The following is a 23,151-nucleotide window of genomic DNA, read 5'->3' as shown; positions in this document are numbered from 1 at the left end:
TCTGACGGTGAGGCGCTTCACCCCTAGAGCCGCCGCAGCCTTCAGGCCAGCTATGAGGCCTTCGTATTCTGCGATATTGTTGGAGACCTTCTCGCCGTGCTGAAAGCAGAGCTGCACGACGTAGTAGAGCTTGTCCTGAGTGGGCGAGATGAGCACTGCTCCAGCCCCCACGCCCTGGTGCGCGAAGGCGTCGTCGAAATACATGACCCAGCCGTCTGGAGCCTCGCTTCCTCGGGAGGTGGACCGGTCTTCTCCTTCCTCAAGTGTCGGGGCATCCGTCCATTCTTCCACAAAGTCAGCGAGCGCGACCCCCTTGATGACCCTGGTGGTGCTGAACTCCAACTGGAAGGCTTGCAACTCGATGTTCCACTCAGCGACCCTTCCGGCTGAGTTAGGGCTCCTGAGTACCCTTTCCAACGGGTAGGCTGAGACGACCTTGATGGGGTGGCCCTGGAAGTAGTGTCGCGGCTTTCATGAGGCCACCAGGAGTGCGAGCAGGAGTTTCTGGGGCATGGGGTAGCGCGCCCTCGCGTCCCGCAGTACGGTGCTGACGAAGTACACCAGGTGCTCGATGAGGGCAGGTACACTGTCTAGGCTCGGGCCCTGCGGAGATCGGGGCATGTTCTGAGGTGGAGGGGTTCCTGAGACCTGACTGTCCTCAGGAGCTTCTGTGATGTTGTCCTGCTGAGCTTGATCTTCCACCGCTGATGCCTTTGCTGCGTCTTCCTGACCCTGCGCCGCTTCAGCTCCGGCTCGCGCAACGCTCCCTTGGCTTGGCACTCCTCCCGAACCGCCACCAGCGCCGCGCTGGCGGAGTACGGGGTGGCGGCAAGGTAGAGTACCAGAGGCTCGAGAGGCCGTGGTGCCACCATCACCGGGGGGCTGGTGAGGTATTTCTTGAGGTCTTGCAAGGCCTGGTCGGCCTCCGGGGTCCACTCGAACGGGCCCTTCTTCTTCATGAGCTTGAAGAAGGGCAAGGCGCGCTCTCCCAGTTTGGAGATGAAACGCCCTAACGCGGTCACCCGCCCTGCTAGCTTCTGCATCTCTTTGAGGGTCTGTGGTGGGCTCATGTCCTTGATGGCCTTGATCTTCTCTGGGTTCGCCTCGATCCCTCTGTGGGATACGAGGAAACCCAGCAGCTTGCAGGAGGGGACGCCGAACACACACTTCTCCGGGTTAAGCCTCAAGTTCACTTGGCGCAGGCTCTCGAAGGTCTCCTCCAAGTCTTGAATCAATGTTCTCACCTCGCGAGACTTTACCACTATGTCATCAACGTAAGCCTCTGTGTTTCTCCCAGCTGCCGCCCCAGGGCGATGTGCATCAACCGCTGAAAGGTCGCGCCCGCGTTGCGCAGCCCGAAGGGCATGCAGGTGTAGCAGTACACCCTGCATGGTGTCAGGAAGGCTGTCTTCTCCACATCTTCCACCGCCATCTTGATCTGATGATACCCTGAGAACGCGTCCAGGAAGCACAACAGGTCACACTCGGCGGTGGAGTCGACAATCTGGTCGATGCGCGGGAGTGGGAATGGATCTTGGGGGCAGGCTTTGTTGAGGTTGGTGAAGTCGACGCACATCCGTTCCTTTCTGCCTTTCTTCGGCACTACGACGGGGTTCGCCAGCCATTCGGGATATCGAACTTCTCGGATGGCACCCGCCGCCTCCAGTTTGTGACTCTCTTGGACGATGAAGGCTTGCTTTTCAGTGGACCGTCGTCTTGCTCGCTGCTTCATGGGGCGTATATTGGGGCACACCCTTAGATGATGCTGGATCACCTCCCTCGAGACCCCTACCAGCTGATTAGGCTCCCACGCGAATATCTCCTTGTTCGTGCGCAAGAACCTCACCAAGGCCTCTTCTTGTCCCGGGTCGAGGCCGGCTCCTATGGTAAAGGTGGCTCCTGAAGACCCGTCCTCGTTGACCGGAACTTGCTTGGTTTCCGCCTTGTCTTTGGTGAACAGCTGCTTCTTCTTGGTAGGCGCGGCCTCCTTGGCCTCGGGTGTACCGGCGCCGGAGGGCTGTGTTGCTGCCGCGGTCTTGAAGGCGAGCCTGAGCGCCGTCACGGCCTCCTTAGTGCCCCCCTTGATGGTGAGGACGCCCTTGCTTCCGGGCATCTTCATGAGGTTGTAAGCCGGGTGAGTCGCCGCCATGAACTGAGTGAGGGCCAGGTACCCGAGGATGGCGTTGTACGGGAGACTGATGCGGGCGATGTCGAAGTCCACCAGCTCGGTGCGGTAGTTGTCGCGCGTGCCGAAGGTGACAGGGAGGCGGATCTGCCCCAGAGAGTGAGCAGCTCCACCACCCACTCCCGAGAAGGGCTTGCTGAGGACGAGCCGCTCAGGCGACACGTGAAGAAGGCTGAAGGCTTCCACGGAGAGCAAGTTGAGGCCAGCACCGCCGTCGATGAGGGTCTTGGTAACGGCCACGTTGCAGATGGTGGGCGTGCAGAGCATCGGGAGCATTCCGGAGCCGGCGGTGGAGTTGGGGTGGTCTTCTGACCCGAAGGTGAGGTCGGCCTCTGGCACGGCCCAACTCGGCGGAGCCCCCGGGCGCTTGGATGTGGCCCCGATCTGACGGAGGAACGGCTTGACATGGCGGTCTGAAGGTGGTGCTTGAGAGCCGCCTAGCAGGGCCGCGACTGCATGGTGCGCCGGCACCGCGTAGTGAGTGGCGAAGAGGTCGCGGAGCTCCCCCCAGGAGGCCACCGTGGATCCCGGGAGGTTGAGCAGCCAGCCGCGCGGCTCGCCGGCGAGGGCCATGGGGAACCAGTTGGCCATGATCTTGTCGTCACCTCCGGCTTCGAGGACAGCCTCCTCGTACGCCAGCAGGAGCGGCGTCGGGTCTGTCGCGCCATCGTAACGCGGCGGCATCTCTGGCTTGAACTTGGTCGGCCACCGCACTCGTCGTAGGGCGGGGGCTAGGGCTCGGTACCCAGACGCCCCGCTGTTGGTGTCGGCCGCAGAGGTGGATGGCGGGGCACCTGCCATGGGGGCGAAGTGCGGCCGCGCGGGGCGTAGGTTGGTGGAGGCTGCAGAGGTGGATGGCGGGGCACCTACCTGGCGCGCCAAATGTCGGATGTGGGGTTCCGGTAAACCCTTAAGGTTTGAACACTGGGGTGCGCGCGAAGTCTTTCCCTCCTACCGATCTACGCCCTAGCTCTCTAAGATCTCGTGGACGATCTCGACGAACTCGCAACACAAAGAGACACGAGATTTATACTGGTTCGGGCCACCGTTGTGGTGTAATACCCTACTCCAGTGTGGTGGTGGTGGATTGCCTCTTGGGCTGATGATGAACAGTACAGAGGGAAGAACAGCCTCCTGAGGTTGAGGTGTTCTTGTGCTTGGTGTCTTGGCGGGTGAGAGCTGGGTGGACTGCCCCATGCCCTTACTGTGGTGGCTAGCTCTACTTATATAGGCCCTGGTCCTCTTCCCAAATATTGAGCGGGAAGGGAGCCAACAATGGCGGGCAAATTTGAAGGGGGACAGCTAGTACAAGCTATCCTGACAAAAGTGGTCTTCGCCTGCAAAAGGCTCTGGTGGTGACGCCGTCTTGGGCTCCACGATGACCTCCGCCTTGCCGTCCTCCTGGTCTTGGTCCGTTTGAAGACCGAAGAAGAATTCATGGTGGTGTTTCTCATCATCATTCTCCACATTTGAAGACCGAAGAAGAATTTCTCCTAAATCTTGATCCGTTCTCTTGAAGATTCATAGTTCTAGCTTATGCCATCCTCTCATAATTGTTTTCGATTGTGAGAATTCTTTTCATACCCATCCGGAGCTTTTCATGAGTCTTTTCAGTTTGATTCTCTGAAGGCCATCATTTTAGAAGATTTCTTCGTTCTAAGTTTTCAGCCTCGTTCTCCAATTATTCTAAATTGATGCCTCTTCGTTCATTTTTAATTCTTCCGGTGCATCGTTCAACTATTCTCTAATCAGCTCGTGATCTCTTCGTTCTTGTGTATCAAATTCCCTCGCGTATTTTCGCGCGTTCTTTAATTCTCATGGTGTTTCGTCCTCTTTTCTTCAATTGTTTTCAATTCTCGCGGTGGTTCGTTCAAGATTTTCTCTCCCTTCGTTATCATATCAATTTATTCGTTGTTTCAATCCTACCGTTGGTTCGTTGAAGACTTTTCTCAAGTTTGCGCTATATCTATCTTAATCCTTTCTACGAGAATAAGTAGTATGCAAAATCCGTTGCTTGTCATCAATTTAAATTGGTGAAGGATACGCATAACGTAATTCTTATTCTTGTCTCATCCAAGTGTTTAATTCCTTCTTCCGGAGTTCGTTCATGATATCAAACTATCGGTTCCAAGTTGTTCATCTTTTCTTTCCGGAGCTCCAAGTTATTTCAATTATATCATTTCAAAGCTTCATCTAATCATTGCAAGGCTTCTCCCGGAGTTCTTTTCAATTTTCCCTTTCGTTTGATCATTCTTTTATTACCGGAGTTCTTCATCGAGGCTCTACATGGTGGCTCATCAAGGATTCGTTTCATTCTTCAATTATTCTTCAAGATTTCTCTCGGAGTCAAGATCCGCCAAGCTCTACTCTAAAATAAACATTGTGTTCAACACATGTTTGTTTTGTGGAGTCCAAGCATTCTTCATCTTGCATTCTAAAGTGCAATTCGTTCTACCTTATCATTTGAGGTGGTGTTATGTCATTCTTGACAATTGGAGTTCGCGTTTCATGTTTCACATGTTGTCAAGAATGAGATATTTTAAATCCACTAATCTCTTCGTTGGATCTATCTTGTGTCATGTTTCACCTAAAGCCTTCCCTAAGGAATGTTGCTATTATGGTGCTTGTCAATGATCCATGTTTTCTCCTATCCTCTCGGCGAGAGAAGTTTTCATCTCCTTGTTGATCTCAATCCAATCAATTGTTTTCGTTAGTGGCAAAATTTTCACCTCATGTTTTGAGATGTCTCCATAAGCCCACGAGGATCATATCCTTTTGTTGTCGGTTTTTTTCCAACAACTCCGTTCTAACCTTCTTGCAAGGATACTTTCCAAATTCATTTGTGGAAGGTGTTGTCATTTTCTTCTCCATTCTGTTATTCCAATGATCTATCTTCTATTCTTTCTTTCGGAGGCATTGTGATGTTGCTCTCTTCGACCAATCATCTTGTTTTGTCAAGATCATGTAATTTTTCCTTTCTTATCCGTTTAACCGGAGTGCTGTCTGAAATCTTTCTTACCCCTTGTGTCATTCTTTCATTAGTTCCGGAGGCAATGTGTTGGTAATTTCTTCGAGTATCCTCTCATCTTGTCAAGATCATGTTCAATTCCTTCCATTTACAGTCGGAGTGCCGCCCAAATTATATCACTCTTATTCCTTCTCTATCTTGTTTTAACCGGAGTGTTGTCGTAATTGATCTTTGTCGTTCCTTATACATCTCGTTTCAACCGGAGTGCTTGCATGTACTTCTTGTCCATCTTAACCATTTTGGTTTGTTTTTCAACCTACAAGGTTCTTGTAATGGTCCTTGTTCCTCTTGCTGAACGGAGTGTTGTAAATTTTGTTCACCTTCGTCGTGTCATTTCTTCAAGCTTTGCGACCTCTCAAGGTTCTTTGGTTTCACTCGTTTGTCAAAGAAGCAACTTAGTTTTACCTCTTCTCTTCCTCTTCCGTTTTTCTCCGGTGTCGTCCTAGATCTCGGGACGAGATCCTCTTGTAGTGGTGGAGTGTTGTAACGCCCCGAGACCGACGCTTCAGAAGACTTCCTTATTTTCGTGATCACCGCGTGTTTCTTTCGGTGCTTGCTCTTTTATTCTTGCATTGCATCATGTCATCATGCCATCATGTCATTAATCTTTGCATCAAAACTCAACTAAATAAATTGCATGGATCTTCGATCTATTTAAATCGAGGGAAGGGTGACTTCTCTTTAGAACATATCCTCCCAATATTAGGGAGCTATATTATAAATATTCCATTAGTTTGGAATCAACCGGAACACACTTGCAAATATCCCAATGCCTTTGTTATCTTAATTCTTGGTCTCCAACCTCGCATTATATTTTTTCATCTATTCCGGAGCTCCACCAAAAATCCGAACATTTTTGGACCTTCCCAACCCTCACTTCCTTTAAATCATTTGAATTAAATTCAAATGCATTTGAATTTACATCGTCCAATCAGGCCACTTCTATTTTTCCTGGATCAAGCGCATTTTTGTGATTCCGGGAAAATAATCCCCATGCCCAGACTCTTTCTCTAACCTTTTCTTTTCCTCCCTTTCCTTTCTTTTTCTCTGTTTTAAGAAAAGAAGGAAGAAAGGGAGAGAGCCTAGCCAGCCTCCTAGGCCGGCCCATCCTTCTCCGCAGCCTAGCCACCTCCATGGCCCAAGGCCCAGTCGGTGCCCCACCTAACCCTAGCCCGACCTCTCTTTCCCGATCCCCATCTCTCCCTCTCGTCCCTCCCTACGCCGTCGCGCACACCCACGCACGCATCGAGCGAGGGAGAGGAGCTCCCTTCTGCTTCGCCCCCTCCTCTGCTCCCTCAGCCATGGCCGCGCCCAAGCTCCTGCTGCAGCCGCCGCAAGAGACGCAGTGCCGTCCCCGCGTAGCCTCTCCGTCGCGCCGCCCGTCGCCGGAGACCTGCGGCAACCTCCAGCCGCGCCCGTCCTGGAGCTCGTCCGCCTCCTCAAGCCACCGCGTCCTCGCCTCCGGCGACCGTCACCGCTCCGTGCACACCGTTGCCCCGAGCTGCTTCGCCTCCCTCCTCCTCGAGCCGGCCTCCCCGCCTCTGGCAACGGCCGCCGCCCGTCGCGCCTCTCCGCCACCGCGTCGCCCCCTCGACCCGCCTCGTCCTCGCGTCTCCCTTCCTCGTCCCGCACCCAAGCTTCTGGAGCCCGAGCCGTCCCCGAGCGCCTCCTCCTTGCGGCTTCGTCTGTCGCCGAGCAGGAGCTCCGCCGCCTCGACTCCTAGTCCGGCCGCCATCGGCCGCTCCCTCCCCGACATCCGGTCTCGTCCCCGACCCGCCGTTCGCCTCTGCTCCATCGCCGAACGGTTGCTTCTCCGCGCGCCTCTGTTCGTCGTCGTTGTCACCACAAGCCCGGTGACTATCTCCTGCCGCTGTCCACCACCATCGCCTCCTTGCTGCTGGCATCCCGAGGTCCTTGTGATGTTTTGTGTTGCTTCGTTTTGGTTGCGCCAAGATCCTCTCCGACAAGTGTACGACTACATGGTGACACGTCGAATACCTCTACCGTCGTCTCCGAGATTTTTCCCCAAGTACCACTACGGTCGTCATTCGCCGAGTACCCCTTCGGATGCGCCTAGTTCGACTACCATCATCGTGAACCGCTTCCGAGATGTGTACCACTACGCCGGAGACCTCGGACCCGTCAAGTACCTCTCCGAAAACGAATGTGTGCCACTACTTCCACTACCGTCGCCGAAGACCCGTGTAACGGAACCGTCAAGTTCGACTACCTCCGCGTGTACCGCTACTTCCACTACCGTCGCGAGAACGACTACTTCCATGATGACCCCGTGAACAACTACTTCCACTTCGAACGCGTTCCGCTCCGAAAATGCATGCTTCGAAGGTATAACCCCGAGACGACGTCCGTGAACGAATGCATGTGTTGTATGAGATGCCCGTGTTTGCATCGTGTTCGAGTTGTCTTTGCACGTTCCTCGTTTCCATACCACTAACCCGTGGGAGCCCGGAATCCGGGAGCACCCCACCATCCTTGCGCGACACGCTCACGCCCATTTCTTTTGCACCGGTATCTCCGTGAGCTACCGGAACCGATATGTTGCCGTGGCATCATTTTCGGATTCGTTGCCGTGGCACCCCTTTCTTCCACCACGGCGACAAATGCTTCATAACATGCTCATATCAACATTTTCATAAAATTGCATATACCTTGCATATGTCATCCGCATCATGATAACAACATTTAAAATGTCTAAAATTGTGTTTGTATTAAATTGCTAAATGACATGAGGATTTTCCGGAATTATTGTTTGTTGTTCCGGCCTCATTTAAACTTGCCTAAATAGATAGTTATTATGCTTCACCTCTTGCCATGGTAATCAACATTTAATATGGTCGAGTACATAACGAGAGAGAACTAAATAATTAAATGTGGTGTTTCTTCAATATGCAACTCGTTGCATATTGAGCTCCACTTAACTTGTAGTATTGTTTGTTGCACTTTGCCATGCCATGCATATTTAAACCGGACATGCATCATACTTGTTTGTGCATCATGCCATGTTTATGTGGTGGTTGTTTACTATGTTGTTTGTTTCTTTCCGGGTTGCTTCTTTCGTTACCTTCGGTTTCGTTCCGGAGTTGTGAGGATTCCTTCGTCTACGTCCGTTTGTCTTCTTCATGGACTCGCTCTTCTTCCTTGCGGGATCTCAGGCAAGATGACCATACCCTCGAAATCACTTCTATCTTTGCTTGCTAGTTGTTCGCTCTATTGCTATGCCGCGTTACCTATTCACTTGCTTTTCAAGCCTCCCAAATTGCCATGAACCTCTAACCTTTCTCACCCTTCCTAGCAAACCATTGTTTGGCTATGTTACCGCTTTTGCTCAGCCCCTCTTATAGCGTTGCTAGTTGCAGGAGAAGATGAAGATTGCTCCATGTTGGATTCTATTTATGTTGGGATATCACAATATCTCTTATCTTAATTAATGCATCTATATATTTGGTAAAGGGTGGAAGGCTCGGCCTTATGCCTGGTGTTTTGTTCCACTCTTGCCGCCCTAGTTTCCGTCATACCGGTGTTATGTTCCTTGATTTTGCGTTCCTTACGCGGTTGGGTGATTTATGGGACTCCCTTGACAGTTCGCTTTGAATAAAACTCCTCCAGCAAGGCCCAACCTTGGTTTTACCATTTGCTACCACCTATCCCCTTTTCCCTTGGGTTCTGCAGACTCAAGGGTCATCTTTATTTTAGACCCCCCCGGGCCAGTGCTCCTTCGAGTGTTGGTCCGAACCGAGCAGCCTGCGGGGCCACCTCGGGGAAACTCGAGGTCTGGTTTTACTCGTAGCTTGACTTATCCGGTGTGCCCTGAGAACGAGATATGTGCAGCTCCTATCGGGATTTGTCGGCACATTCGGGCGGCTTTGCTGGTCTTGTTTTACCATTGTCGAAATGTCTTGTAACCGGGATTCCGAGACTGATCGGGTCTTCACGGGAGAAGGAATATCCTTCGTTGACCGTGAGAGCTTATAATGGGCTAAGTTGGGACACCCCTGCAGGGTATTATCTTTCGGAAGCCGTGCCCGCGACTATGTGGCAGATGGGAATTTGTTAATATCCGGTTGTAGAGAACTTGACACTTGACCTTAATTGAAACGCATCAACCGCGTGTGTAGCCGTGATGGTCTCTTCTCGGCGGAGTCCGGGAAGCAAACACGGTTTGAGTTATGAATGACGTAAGTAGGAGTTCAGGATCACATCTTGATCATTGCTAGTTCACGACCGTTCCGTTGCTTCTCTTCTCGCTCTCATTTGCGTATGTTAGCCACCATATAAGCTTAGTGCTTGCTGCAGCTCCACCTCACTACCCCATCCTTTCCTTTAAGCTTAAATAGTCTTGATCTCGCGGGTGTGAGATTGCTGAGTCCTCGTGACTCACAGATACTTCCAAAACAGTTGCAGGTGCCGACGATGCCAGTGCAGGTGACGCAACCGAGCTCAAGTGGGAGCTCGATGAAGATCTTGTCCGTTGTGTTGTTTCTTTTCTTATTGATCAGTAGTGGAGCCCAGTTGGGACGATCAGGGATCTAGCAGTTGGGTTGTCTTCTTTTCTTTTGGGTTCCGTAGTCGGACCTATGTGTGTATCTTGAATGATGTATGATTATTTATGTATTGTGTGAAGTGGCGATTGTAAGCCAACTCTTTATCCCATTCTTGTTCATTACATGGGATTGTGTGAAGATGACCCTTCTTGCGACAAAACCACAATGCGGTTATGCCTCTAAGTCGTGCCTCGACACGTGGGAGATATAGCCGCATCGTGGGCGTTACAGGGGGGCCGGGCGCGTCAGGGGTGAACGCTGTTCCTCGAGGTTCACATCCGCTCCCTGCGACGCGCTTCCCTCTCCTGCTCCCTCCGTCGCTGATTCCTTCGGGCGACGTCCTCCGGCTTGCACGTCGGAGTCGAGGATGGGACACCCACGGATGACATCGAAGCAGCCTCTGTGGTGGCATGTGGGGCGGGCTGGTCAACATCTAGAGCGGCAGATTGGGGCTGGCGGAGAGGATGAGGGGAGCAAGGGTGGACGACGATGACGATTAGGACGCGGGAGGAGGGCGATGGGTTTGGTGGATTTGGTGCAATTTATAGTGGGGTCAGGCTGTCTGGTCTGTTGTGGGGGACGCGCCCGAGCCTCGTCATACTTGTCCTAGTTTTGGGCTGGATATGAGGGGTTGTCGGTCAGTCCGGACATTTAGGGCCGGTATGAGGAGCTTGTTTGGGTCGGGTTTTTTACCGGTTAGTGATCGGGCTGTCCGTCCCGACGTTTGAGACCGGATTGAGGCGGCAAGATGTAGATGCTCTAAATCCACAAAAACATCAACTAAAAAAGTCCACAAAATATCAGTGGCACGTGTGGTTTTTTACTTTACAGTACTGGATCTACACGAGCCGGGCTGTACTGACGCGTTGGTCCCATTTGGCATCGAGTCAAACAGGCGAGCGGACTCCCGCTACGGCCACAGACGCGGAGCTAGGTAGCCTGAACCGCACCTCCGTCTGTGTCCGAGACCTCCCACCATCTCCCATGGCGAAGGGCCCTCCAGCCGCACACCCGCATCCCTAACCCTAGGCTAGATCCCACCGCACCTTGCGCGCACGCGAAAGCCAAGCACACGCCTCTGACCACTCTCCCCAGCCCCGCTGACTCCTCTGGGTCCGCGAGTCTATTGCCTCACCCATGGATTCGGCTAGTAGCAGCGCGCGGACGGTGGCGGCGTGCGTGATCGGCGGGATCGTGCTGGGTGCCTCGGTGGTCGCGCTGCACCTCGGCGCTGGCCCCGCGGCCCCGAGTCTGCCACCGGTCGAGGCCCTCCGGCGGCGCTTCCGCCGCCGCCACCGCCCCGTGCGGGTCTACATGGACGGCTGCTTCGACATGATGCACTACGGCCACTGCAACGCGCTGCGCCAGGCGCGGGCGCTCGGGGACGAGCTCGTCGTCGGCGTCGTCAGTGATGACGAGATCACCGCCAACAAGGGACCCCCCGTCACGCCGCTCCACGAGAGGTCATCCCGCATCCCCTCGTAATTCTAGTGTTTGCTTGCGCCATGTATAAGATCGCCGCTAAGTTTTGTGCTTCAGCCAACATTTTGTTCCAATGAGAACATAATCAAGGCAATATTTTCCCCTTAGGTTGATGCTTGTTGTCATGGTGTGGGACTCGCTCTAATTATATTCTTACAATGCAAACTGCTGGGGAGCACTTGTGGTTGTTGCTCATTGTCAGGATTCAGGACCAACTTCTGTGTCATTCTGTAAATAAATGTGTTTGCTGAGGTGCTACTGTGTGGACCAGTTTCATACTTGCATCAAAGTTTTCTTTTTAGCTTGGGTTCTAAGGTGATGTTTTGTCGGTAGGATGGACTGTGCGGCGTTCTCAAACTTCTATGGATTTGAAACATAAAAGTAGCTCAAATCGAATGTTAGAATTGTTTTGTGTGTTGATTACTAACAATGAAAAAAGTGGCTCTAAGTTATGGTTAACTAATTGTATTGTTGTGTTGCATGAATGACTTGAATCGGGAAATTAGTATTACAGTTCTGAAGTTAAAGTGTGTTTTTGGTCAGTAGATAGCTTGGCTGGATCTGGATGGGCTAAAGCGACTACAATAGAATCACAGCTTGTGGTGCAAAAATAGAAAAATGAATCTGGGCCGTCTGATCCAGTGTGGATGGTACAGATTCAAGTGGAGGGATCCTAGGCCACTTAATGTGCATTTTATGAAAACCCCCTTGCTAGCAGTTAGATGTAAAATAGACTTTTGCAGTAACTACCTCTACTTTTTCATGTCCAAACATTCTGTTCTTACTAGTAAGAATGCCATATCTTCTGACAAAAACAAATGCCATATCTTCTGACAAAAAAAAAATGCCATATCTTCACAGCGTTCATTCATGCTCCTTCCCTTTGCACCTCTATTAAGTACAATAGTGGGTTCTACCATATAAACTAATTATGCAAGAAACTAGAACATGATGGTCACTCAAGGGTATGTCAACATTTTTCAAAGATATTCGAGTACATGACAAAAATTAAGCCACCCTCATAGGCACAGGCACTTTATGTTAAAATGGACCATTCCAGGCACAAATACTAATTTGTTTAGTACATGTCAAAGTGGAACATCCCAGACATAACAAAAGAAGACATTCATATCAAGTTATAAATAACATGACAGGATCAACAAGCCTTGCTAGTGAAAATTGCATCAGCTTTGGTACATAACGGGCAAGGCTAAGTCTGAATGAGTATAATAATCATCGCTCAACAAGAATTGCCATTAAAAATTGCATCAACGTTGATATCTTGATGACACACGACAGTTGCCTCTAGATGCAATGCTTCTTGTTCATCGAGCTTCTTGTCCTGGGAGAGATCGGACGGAGCAAATATGATTCAGTTAGTGCAAGTCCGTGTATGTGTCGTACATTCATACTTAAAACTTTTTAATCATGAGCTGATCAAATGCATTAACAACACCATCTGACTGTGTTTCATGCACATACCACACGGAAGGAAAAATGGAGAAGAAATCGCATTCATCACAAATACAAAAGTATGTTTCTATGCTGGAATTTACAGACAAGCCAACTATTTTGTGGATAATCCTAACTTACCAATAATGAACAAATTATATAAACATTATTTATCTTGTATAGGAAAAACCACTCTAGTGCATTCTAGAGATTCGCCACAACTAGTAGAATTAGGCAATACAATTATTTAATTGTGCTATTAGAAATCCATCCTTTATAAAACCTTGGCATTTTCAAATAGCCTATTGTATGTACAAATAAGAAAAGAGCATATCGTACGATAAAATGATGTGTTGAACCCTCGAAGCCATTGGACATTTTAATCACTCAAAACTGGTCATGAGTTTGACAAGAACAATATTAGCAGAGACTCTTCCTAATATAACCAGTGAACCATGTACCAAGTATAATAATAGACACATCACAATGTCTATTCCTTCATTGTGAAGCATTAACAAATATGTATGTTTTTCTACACTTACCATAACATCATCACTATAGTACTTTTTACTGAAAGAGCTCAATAGTTTTTATTTGGGTACTCCACTAGGTCATCTTGTATGAAAAATATCTTGCAAGATTATTTGCAAACACACTAGCTTGCAAAAGAATTGATCTGGTGCCTTGACAAAATTTTAACATGGCTTACAGATCCACACAGAATGACTGCCTGAACATCCATGTATAGAGCTAAGATCAGCAGACAGGGCTATACATTCACATGTGCAACCTGTGGAGCTGCACAGGGCCCCCATTTTTTCTACGTACAGCTTTAGGAATTAAAGACTAATGGACCAGTAGACATCAAAGTAAAAATGGACTAAACGGCTGGCTGCTAGACTCCAAGTCAACCACGGAACCACTCCAGGCCCAACTCCCGCCTCCTGCACCTTCTCAAGAATAAAAAAACATGAATGAAGTCGTGGAATTTAACATTGACAGACATAAGAAACTAAAGTACATAAGAATTGAGATCATTGCTTCTAGGCCAGACGTTAGGGAGAAACTATGTAGTTTAAACTTTAGTTCCTACTCTACTCCAATGCCTACCATCGGAGGAATACATCAGCGTGAGAACATATATTTCCGTAAGCATAACGCCTGAGGAATAATGTGGACCCAAAGAACACAGGAAATCAAATGTCTTCCCTGTGTGACAGTCACAATCTCTATAAATCCACTGTCCAAAAATACAGCAGCCTCACACATGCTTCAGAATCAAAATACGGAGTAACCAGGCTTACATATGCTTCAGAATCAAGACACACAAAAGAGAGGTATTCAGTAATAAAGAAGATGCGTCCAAAATATGCTGAAACAATGGTACAAAAATAGTAGCACATACAACGAATTTTTTTCCCATGACACCAGAATGATGCTCATTACCTCAAACTTGATCTGGTTTGGCATCTAAATTTCTTCTACAGCTTTATCGCAAAAAAATGGCTACAGCTCCAAATTGATCTGCAATATATATAGGGAAAATGAGACCAGATTTCTTGCATCCAGGAAGGGGATTGGAGCTTGAGAGGTGGCTCGGTTTGCGGGAATTTCATGAGAGAACAAGCAAGGGGGTAGAAGAGGGGCCATCCGAGGGAGAACAGATGCACCACACAAGAAAGAGAATAGCGAGGGGCAAGGGGAGTGAGGAATTTCTGCAAGGAAGTCAGCCGTGTGGTGGCTCTGCACTCTGTGAAGGAGGGAGGGGGACGAAAGCTTGAGGACTGGTGGAACTCACCACCGTGGCCATGGTTACGTCGCCGTTGCAAGGGGGTTCGCGGTCGGGCGGGCGGCGTGCTGTATCAGCGGTTACTGTCTAAGGAGTAGATCCTCTAGGAGCTCGCCAATCATCGTCGGCGGGCGGCGGCATTGGCCTGGTGCGGCGGAGGGATAGGGTTGGAGGGGGCTTGCGCTGCCGCTGAGGGACTCGAAGAAGAAGGGTGTCAGGAGGAAAATAGTTAGGAGCCAGGGACTGGAATGGCAATTGTGCGCACATATTCCACTCAGTACAATCTGTACCATGCATGATCCATCCGACGGCCCAGAATCGATTTTTCTATTTTTGCACCTAGACCTCTTCTTCTATTCTAGTCGTTCCCAGATAGCTCTGGAAATGTTCGCTAATGCTGGAGTCACTAACCACTTGGTGAGCCTCTGCATTTTTATACGGTCTATGTGGTATGTCCGCTGTGTGCTCTGCTCGGCTGATTGGTAGTAACAAAACCAACCTTGCTCAAACGACATTAATGCATTTTAGAAAATTGGTCATGCCAGTAGCTTTTCTGTTCGCAATTGCGCTTATGATGGATGCAATTCTTGCTCTGGCAAAATTTATCCTGGTACTGATTTAGTTTTGATGATTAATCAGATCTCTGAGTTTTTTGCTGCTTGCTTGAAGAAAGACGAGTTAAGCAAGATTTACTGGCAGGAGTTACTGTGCTCAGTGCATGCCTTACTGTTTCTCTGCTTCTGCAATTTGTAGATTTAGGTGTAATTCATGGGTTTCTTATGTGCTCTGGTGGTAGTTACTGTTGTGTTGTCACAGCCAGATTTTGCCTCTAATGTAGTTTAGGGTTAAGGCTGTATAGAATTTTAGGCATTTCTTTCTGTGTCGTGCTTTTGCTTCTTTGGATGCACCGGTATAATCCCTAATTTTGTATTGTATTTAGCATAAATTCTTGTTTCCTAATGTTTCTATTTTTCTGGGTAATACAGAATGAAAATGGTCCGTGCTGTCAAATGGGTTGACGATGTCATTCCAGATGCTCCATATGCCATAACCGAAGATTTCATGAACAAGCTATTCAATGAGTACAATATTGATTACATTATTCATGGTGATGATCCTTGCCTGCTACCAGATGGCACTGACGCATATGCCCTTGCCAAAAAGGCTGGCCGATATAAGCAGATTAAAAGAACCGAAGGAGTGTCAACAACAGACATTGTTGGTACTTATTCTGCTTTAGTTTTCTCTTGTAGTATGTGTTAAATGCTAAAAGTTTCAATTGCCATCCTGAAATTGAAGTCTGAATGGCTACGGCATTGGAATATCTTTTGGCTACAGTCTTTTTAGCTGCAGGCCGTCTCTGAGCTGACAACATCACTCTTCACCAGATTTTTTTAACCTTGTTTATCCAATATACCACTTTAAGAAAGCATTTGACAGTGTCATATCTGTCGTCAAGACTATTTTCTTGTTCCCACCATCACATGCATTCTGACATTTCTGTTGTATCCATTTATGAGCCAGGATGGTATGGAGTACAATTTACATTGGGAACCAATGAGTTGGTCATGGACTCATTTCTATTGCCTATGGTGATGAAAACATTTTACTGCCATCTTGAGCTTGTCTCTCTTCATTGCAGGAAGAATGCTTCTTTGTGTTAGAGAGAGACCAGTTTCTGATAATCAGAGCCACTCTTCACTACAAAGACAGTTCAGTCATGGGCATGGTCAGAATATTGATGATAGTGGATTTGGAAATGGAACAAAAATATCTCATTTTCTTCCCACATCTCGGCGGATAGTTCAGTTCTCAAATGGCAGGGTATGTCTTATACAGTTTCAGAGTTTCTCTTGCATAAATACTATGTCATTTATATCTGGGTAATGAATATCCAATGAACCTCTGTAACGTGGTTGGCACCTAGTCCTGAGATCAGACACTAGTTCGAGGTGGCTACACTTAAGGTATTCTGTATGTAAGAAGGCAGTTCCTTTGTATTGAGAGTGAGACTTCCATATGTGAAACTCCTTTTACAAGTCAAACTGTACAGTTTGCCCAGGTAGGGATTTGTCTGTGCATCATAGATGAAAACTTCCACCGAAAAATATTTCCTTTTTCTTAAATATTAAGCTTTTAGTGTTGATGCATTTACTAGGCATGAATGAGGACTTGAGAGAGGGAGTATTATTCGTGCAGTGTGCTTCATCAATTACAAATGCCACATGATTACTGATTGACGGTTTGAAGTGGTTCTGAGTTGATAGTAAAAAATAATAAATGTTCAATACCCTTGAATTACCGTACGCAGGCATTGATGTTCTCACAGCTCAACTTCTTTTAAGGTTAAGCGAAGATTGGCTGGGAAAAAGGTAGTGGGATAGCAACAAGAAGGGAAAGAGTTAATTTCTTGCTTGCCCTCTTACAGTAGGGATACATCCTTATATAGATCTTCTAGGTTGGTTACTGTTTGCTTAAGAGTAATTCCAGCATGTGCTACCTGGGCCCATATTCCTAACATACAAACTCCGCATAACTTGACCCCCAAGACAAGACTCGTAATTGGACACATACTGTAGCATGGTGGGATACACCTAATGTCTGTCTACAACAAGCATATGCATATGCTTGTAAGATCGAACTATTCACTTTGTAAACATAGAATTTAATTTGATATCTCTACTTCTTGCAAACTGGTGATAGTTCGTGTAATTCAACTAAATAAAATAGGCCCTTCTTTTCTCAACTTATTTCCTTTTCTGTTGACTAAGCTTTACCAATGCAGGGGCCAGGACCAGATTCCCGGGTAGTTTACATTGATGGTGCATTTGATCTGTTCCATGCTGGACATGTCGAGGTAAATGCCTCCCACAAGAGAAACAGAGAAAAACCATGACATCTTTGTCACCATTTGGATGCTATGTCATATGCTTGTCTTGGTCATATATTTTTTCCACTTCTATGTCATGCTTGTCTTGGTCGTATATTTTTTCCAGTTCTTTCTGCGGGGAGAACTAAAGTCTTCAAAACATTGCAAATTCATAATTCAGTGTATTTATGGTTTCTTCAACGTAGATATTGCGACTTGCTCGAGGGCTTGGAGATTTCTTGCTTGTGGGCATTCACACAGATCAGACCATAAGGTAAGTATAATGGTTGCCTCTCCTTTTATCTTCTAATTACAATGCTTATACAGTTCATTCGCTTTTGCAACATTCATAGTTTATAGTCAGAGACTCGGAGTGCACTGTTGAGCATAACTTCTGTAATCATTTTTTTAATATAGCATTTTTTTTCACATTCATGCTTAATATTTCTCAGTTCAACTCGAGGACCACATCGCCCAATCATGAATCTCCATGAGCGCAGTTTGAGTGTTTTGGCTTGTCGTTATGTTGACGAAGTAATCATTGGTGCTCCGTGGCACATTTCAAAAGACATGGTGAGCTGTCTACTCCACTCTGAACCATAATATAAGTGTAGTATACATGCTTGATGATATGGCTTTCATGCCGTACAAGTAAAAGCCTAATTTCATATCTAGTATCTTTTTTATAAAAATTATGGGCTGACTTGCATTTATCCATGGATATATACACATAGTATAAATCTTATTTTCATAGTACTGTTAAATTCACTAAAATGTATGCCTTGGCTTAGTTCGTGACATGTGAGCTAGGTTTGAGCTTAGGTAAACTAGGCCCACTTATATATATATGCTAGATTAGAAAAAGTAGGCCCGTGCATGTAACTATTTAAGGGATGATTTACTTTCACTTGCTACTTATGTTGGATACAAAGGACTAGACTTATTTTTGGTGGAAGCTTGAAGTAAGTTACTTACAAGTCACACAATCATAGATGGAGTACGGACTGTAGTCGTAGCCAACAACAGTCTACCCTAAGGGGAGGGGTCAAACAGGAGGTGATCGAGATCCAGCAGAGGGGAGGGGATGAGGAGGTAAACGACGAGTAGGTGAGAAGAGAGAAGGGATGAGCGATATAAATAATAATTTAACTCACATGCCTTACACAGCGCTCATGACTAGCTTATAACAACCCGGCAAGTGGCCATTGGTCCCACTGTCATACACTCATGTATAGGCGCGATTAAGTCTCCTCATGACAGTGGGTCCTGCACGTCTTCTTCTCCACACCTTGCGTCCGGCTGGTCCCAGCCTCGCTGTCTGCCTCCACTTCTGAATTGCCTGGGCTAGCAGAAGGGGAGAGCGTGACAATTTTTTTTCGAGAACACCTCGAGAGGGGCAGGTGGTTCCTGCATTTCATTAAGAAGAAGAGAATTGCCAAGGTCACCACCCATGACATGCAGAGCCGCGAGTCTACCCCATAGAGCCGCCGTTGCATGGCCTTCCGAGGCTGCCGTACATCCACCATCCGGAACCGCCACTCCGGCAGTCCGGCATCCGCCGCCCAGACCGCAAGGCAACCCTGCTCAACTGCCGAACCCCGCCGACCCACAAGTGCCAAGGACTCCAAGGCAGTGCCTCCAAGAAGGAGCAAACCCACCTATGCAGCGCCGCCACGCCGCCATCCAAACCTGTGGCTCACTGCCACCACCGCAGCTCGACAAGCCAAGGGAGGAGCCCCTAGACACCTGAGAGCGCCCTACTGCACCCACAAGAGCACACCCGAGTGCCACCACCCACGGATCTGGGAGCCTGACCCGCGGCGGTCAGGGGCCGTCGCCTCAGCTTGCCTGCTCCGGCGAGGCGCAGCCGCCTCAAGGGAAGCCAGATGCCCAGATCCGGACGGATCTGACCCCTACAGGGCAAGCAGCACCAAGCAGCGGGAGAGAGCCCACGGCACCGTGCACTCCGCCTAGAGCACCCACCACCAGCTCCCTCCACGCCACTGGCGCCGCCACGGACTCCGCGCCCCAATGATGACGCCACCGCGCACCAACGGAACTCGCCACTGCGTCCACCGCTGGTCTCCCCGCGCCACCGCGCGCCAACGGAACTCGCCACTGCGTCCACCGCAGGTCTCCCCGCGCCACCGCGGCGAAGCCGGCGGCAGTAGCGGGAGGAGGGCGCCGAGAGGGGGGAGCCTAGCGGCGGCGGACTAGGTTTCCCAGAGTCGCCCCCAGGAGGAGCAACGCGGGGTGGGGGTTCCTTGTTTCCTCTCTGTCCAAATATTTGGAGGGCGTGACAATGACGAACCAGAAAACATATATGCACAAACCATCAGTACCTCTACATATTACAAAATGTAATTATGCCAAGTATGAGAATTAGTTCACTACAAAATAAAGGTAACAATGAAATGGACAGAAAGATTCCCAATTTCCAATAGGCCACCAATTTTATTTGGACAGATCGATGGCCTTTCATAACTTCTAGCTTTTCCAGTATCCTTTGTCTCATCTCCAGCTTGATCTTCATTAAGCAACGCTGAGCTATTGCACTGCTTTCCGAGGAAATTGTGTTGTCTAATTGGTCGTATTGTCCATGCTAAGCTGCAATGCCAACCATGGTTAGCTGCTAGGTTCTGTGAAGCCGGTGACTCTGGAATCCTGTCTCAACCTAAGGCATTCCTTGTAGTCATAGAACAGTAGTATTCATTGTGCTCACTGCTCAGAAATGATGTGATCAGTGTCCTCAAGTTATCCTGACTGGTTGCATTGAAGCAGAACGTGCAGGCACCTAACCTGTAATTGAACACAAAACAATCAGACTCCATCAAATAAAATCTATATATTTTTCATCTGTATAATTTACTGTCCTTTTCGAGAAAACTATAATTTACATCTAACCTTGTGTATTATCCAGGATCGTTTAGTAATCACCTGCTGCAATTTTAGTTGTCAACCAGGTTATGTGTGTGTGGTATGTGCCAAGAGCTCTCTGACTTTCCTTTTTGTACAGATTACCACTTTTAATATTTCATTGGTTGTTCATGGAACTATAGCTGAGAACATGGACTATACAGAGGTAATTAAGCTGTCTTTTTCTTGGAATATGCAAATGTTGAACCTTGATAATTGATCATTGTCACTTTGTGCACTTCTCAGGATGATTCAAATCCATATGCTGCTCCAATTGCTATGGGCATTTATCATAAGCTGGATAGCCCTTTGGACATCACCACTAGTACTATTATAAGGAGAATAGTTTCTAACCATGAAGCCTACCAGGTAACTACCCTGAAACTGGGTTAGATTGTTGGGTGGAGCCTTGTCCTTCTGTGCTGTATGCAGCACTACACTCTATATCCTGTGCAAATGTGATTTGCCTTTTGTCGTCGTCATATCAATGTTGTGCATGCAGGAGTTATTTTCTACTGATGTTTATGGTAGTGCATTAGTGTCTGAGTAAACCCCTTTGGATATGCAGCATTGAATATTTTTCAGTCTCCCTGGGACCAATATTTCCTGCTATAACTATGCTCAACAACACATTCTTTGGTGTAGGGGCTGATATGGTTTGCATTTATTCTGGTCCAGTGCTTTGGTGTGTTTTTACTCATGCTTGGTCTATGGTGTTGCTTTGTGCAGAAACGGAATGAGAAGAAGGAAGCCAGCGAGAAGAAGTACTATGACAGTAAAAGCTTTGTCAATGGAGAGTAGTGGCTTCTGAATAGATCTTCTCAGAAGACTGTTCCTGGATCTTTGAGGCTCTAACACAGGTCACAAATGAAACCATCAAGTGATCTACAATTTTACCGCTCCATTGTCATTTTTGCTATATAGCTTAGTAGCTTCAGATGCAGTCTTGATGCATGACAGGCAGTGGTGCTGAATTGGGTGCGGAACCTGGATGAATTTCCAGTGGCCACTTTCAGTGTCACTACCTACCCTATCCTCCCCTGTATACCGGCTTCCAGAGCTGCTGTTACCGGCCGAGTTCTTTTCGAGATCTATAGATCTCTGAGAATTGTGGTACAAGATGAATGCTAGGCCAATTAATTGTTTGTTTCCCTGTTGCTCTTATGTGGCGGGCATCCAATGCCAGTCGTTTTCTCATATATTTGGTGGAGCTGAGTCCCGATCTTAAACCGAACATGGACTAACTGATATGGTATGCCAGTCACTGGTCGGTGAAAGCAGTTGGGTCTGATGGTACAACTGGACGGTTGGTTTCGTCGGGATCTGCCGACACGTCGAGATCTATTGTAATCTTGGCAAAACGCTTGCTAGGCAATAACATAACACTAGAAAGGTGCCAGATGGCTGCACCCTGCTGGTTCTGTCCGCGGGTCCGGTATGCTGTTAAGCATGGAAAAGGATGTGGTACCTGTGAGATTTCCAGATGGTGCATTTTTAGCAGCAGCTGGGGCTGACTGTGTTTGCTCTCTTGTGAGCAACTTCCCACTGTTTGCTGTCCATCGTTTGCGCCTTGCTACTTGCCAGCACTGGCTTGGCCTTGATTTGGACTCCTAGTATTTGGGTGGTTTATCTGTCAAAATGATAGGGGGGGCCTGCAGATGTGGTAAAACAGCTTTCGTGTCAGACACGCGTGATCGGCTCATGGAGTCGAGTGTTGCTCTGTTTGGGAAATCATCTTGCTTCTTTCTGGGGGAGATAGGATAGGAGGGCCCCTGAATTGATGGACGACCTCAGATGTGGTCTGCGTTGATCCTTCATGGTTAAAAGAAGAGGTTACACTGAACCGTGCCCTGGTGCTTGGAAACACAGTACTCCCGCCGATCCAAATTAATTTTCGCAGCTCTAGTATAAGTTAGTACAAAGTTGTACTGGAGCTGCAAAATTTAGTTTGGATCGGAGGGAGTAGATTACATGATGTAAAATTCCTGAAAGGTGAGAAAGTCTGCATTAGTAGTCTTTGATTTTCACAGAATTCAAATAGAAATTTATCGCGATGAAAAATGCATGTCGTTCTGTCGAAAATATAAAGTTTAAAAGATAGAGAGAGGTCTGATCGCAATTGTAGAGCGATGCAACAACGATTTCTCCGCAGGAATTCGCCTTTCGGCGCCTTTTCTCTGCGCCCAAGCACAAGAATTAATGGTTTGGGACACATGGTTTGTGAATAATGGAGTGGGGGCTGCGTAAAGAGAAATCAGCAGCATCTAAAAGGGCAGTGGAAAAGAGAGAGTCGCTCTCAACATGGATGGTGTGGGGCAAGCTGAAGATCCACCTGCTGGAGATCCCAGCGACGACCCTCCGACACACGCCCCCCCTTGTCAGACGCCCACTTGTTATTAGTACTACCCATGCATGTCAGCTCATTCATATCGCATTGCACGCCCCCACTGATGGAATCATCAAAAAAAAAAACCATCCTAATCTAATCTCTGTGTTTGAACTTTGAACCACGTAGCCAGCTAGCTAGGCGATCCGACCTGTACATTTTCTGGCTGGGCATGCTTGCAGATAAGGAGTCACTGTGCATGTTGTGCATGCTAGATTCATTAGGGCGCCTTTAATTAACTACTACTGGCATCATCATAGTGCACTCGTGCTGCATGCGTTGGTGCGTTGGATGGACCGGTTTGGCGCGCCAAGTTTTCGTGGCATGCATGATGGCTACGTACGTGTGTCCTACCGGCTACCGGTGACGGCGAGCTCTCCTTGTAACCTCGGTCTCGCTTTTTTTCATCTTTTTCCTTCATGTGACATTTGGCGTTTCAGGTTTGATTTTGTGAATAATAGGAGATGGCTTGGCCTATGAGC

General features: G+C 48.1%; 1 protein-coding gene and 1 long non-coding RNA gene across 3 annotated transcripts; one reads left to right on the top strand and one right to left on the bottom strand.

The window, feature by feature from the left end:
- Positions 1 to 10,632: 10,632 nt before the first annotated feature.
- On the top strand, positions 10,633 to 21,447 carry LOC109780623 (ethanolamine-phosphate cytidylyltransferase). The gene is made up of 9 exons (XM_020339205.4): positions 10,633 to 11,238; positions 15,485 to 15,720; positions 16,141 to 16,322; positions 17,284 to 17,355; positions 17,574 to 17,641; positions 17,820 to 17,940; positions 20,384 to 20,449; positions 20,530 to 20,652; positions 21,013 to 21,447. The coding sequence occupies exons 1-9, from the start codon at positions 10,913 to 10,915 to the stop codon at positions 21,082 to 21,084; spliced, it is 1,266 nt and encodes a 421-aa protein (XP_020194794.1). The 5' UTR covers positions 10,633 to 10,912; the 3' UTR covers positions 21,085 to 21,447.
- Positions 11,246 to 15,477, bottom strand: LOC120962799 (uncharacterized). 2 transcript variants are annotated; one of them, XR_005753768.3, is made up of 3 exons: positions 14,508 to 15,477; positions 14,156 to 14,233; positions 11,246 to 13,659 (listed from the first exon to the last, which is right to left on the bottom strand). It is a non-coding gene; the product is annotated as an uncharacterized lncRNA (long non-coding RNA). The 2 variants fall into 2 exon arrangements; XR_006662261.2 differs by having other exon boundaries at positions 11,246 to 12,599.
- Positions 21,448 to 23,151: the final 1,704 nt, after the last annotated feature.

The sequence above is a fragment of the Aegilops tauschii genome, chromosome 4, assembly GCF_002575655.3.
Source record: "Aegilops tauschii subsp. strangulata cultivar AL8/78 chromosome 4, Aet v6.0, whole genome shotgun sequence".
Classification (NCBI taxonomy): domain Eukaryota; kingdom Viridiplantae; phylum Streptophyta; class Magnoliopsida; order Poales; family Poaceae; genus Aegilops; species Aegilops tauschii.
The sequence above is the reverse complement of the archived record's forward strand: the minus strand, read 5'-3'. Positions and strand labels throughout refer to the sequence as shown.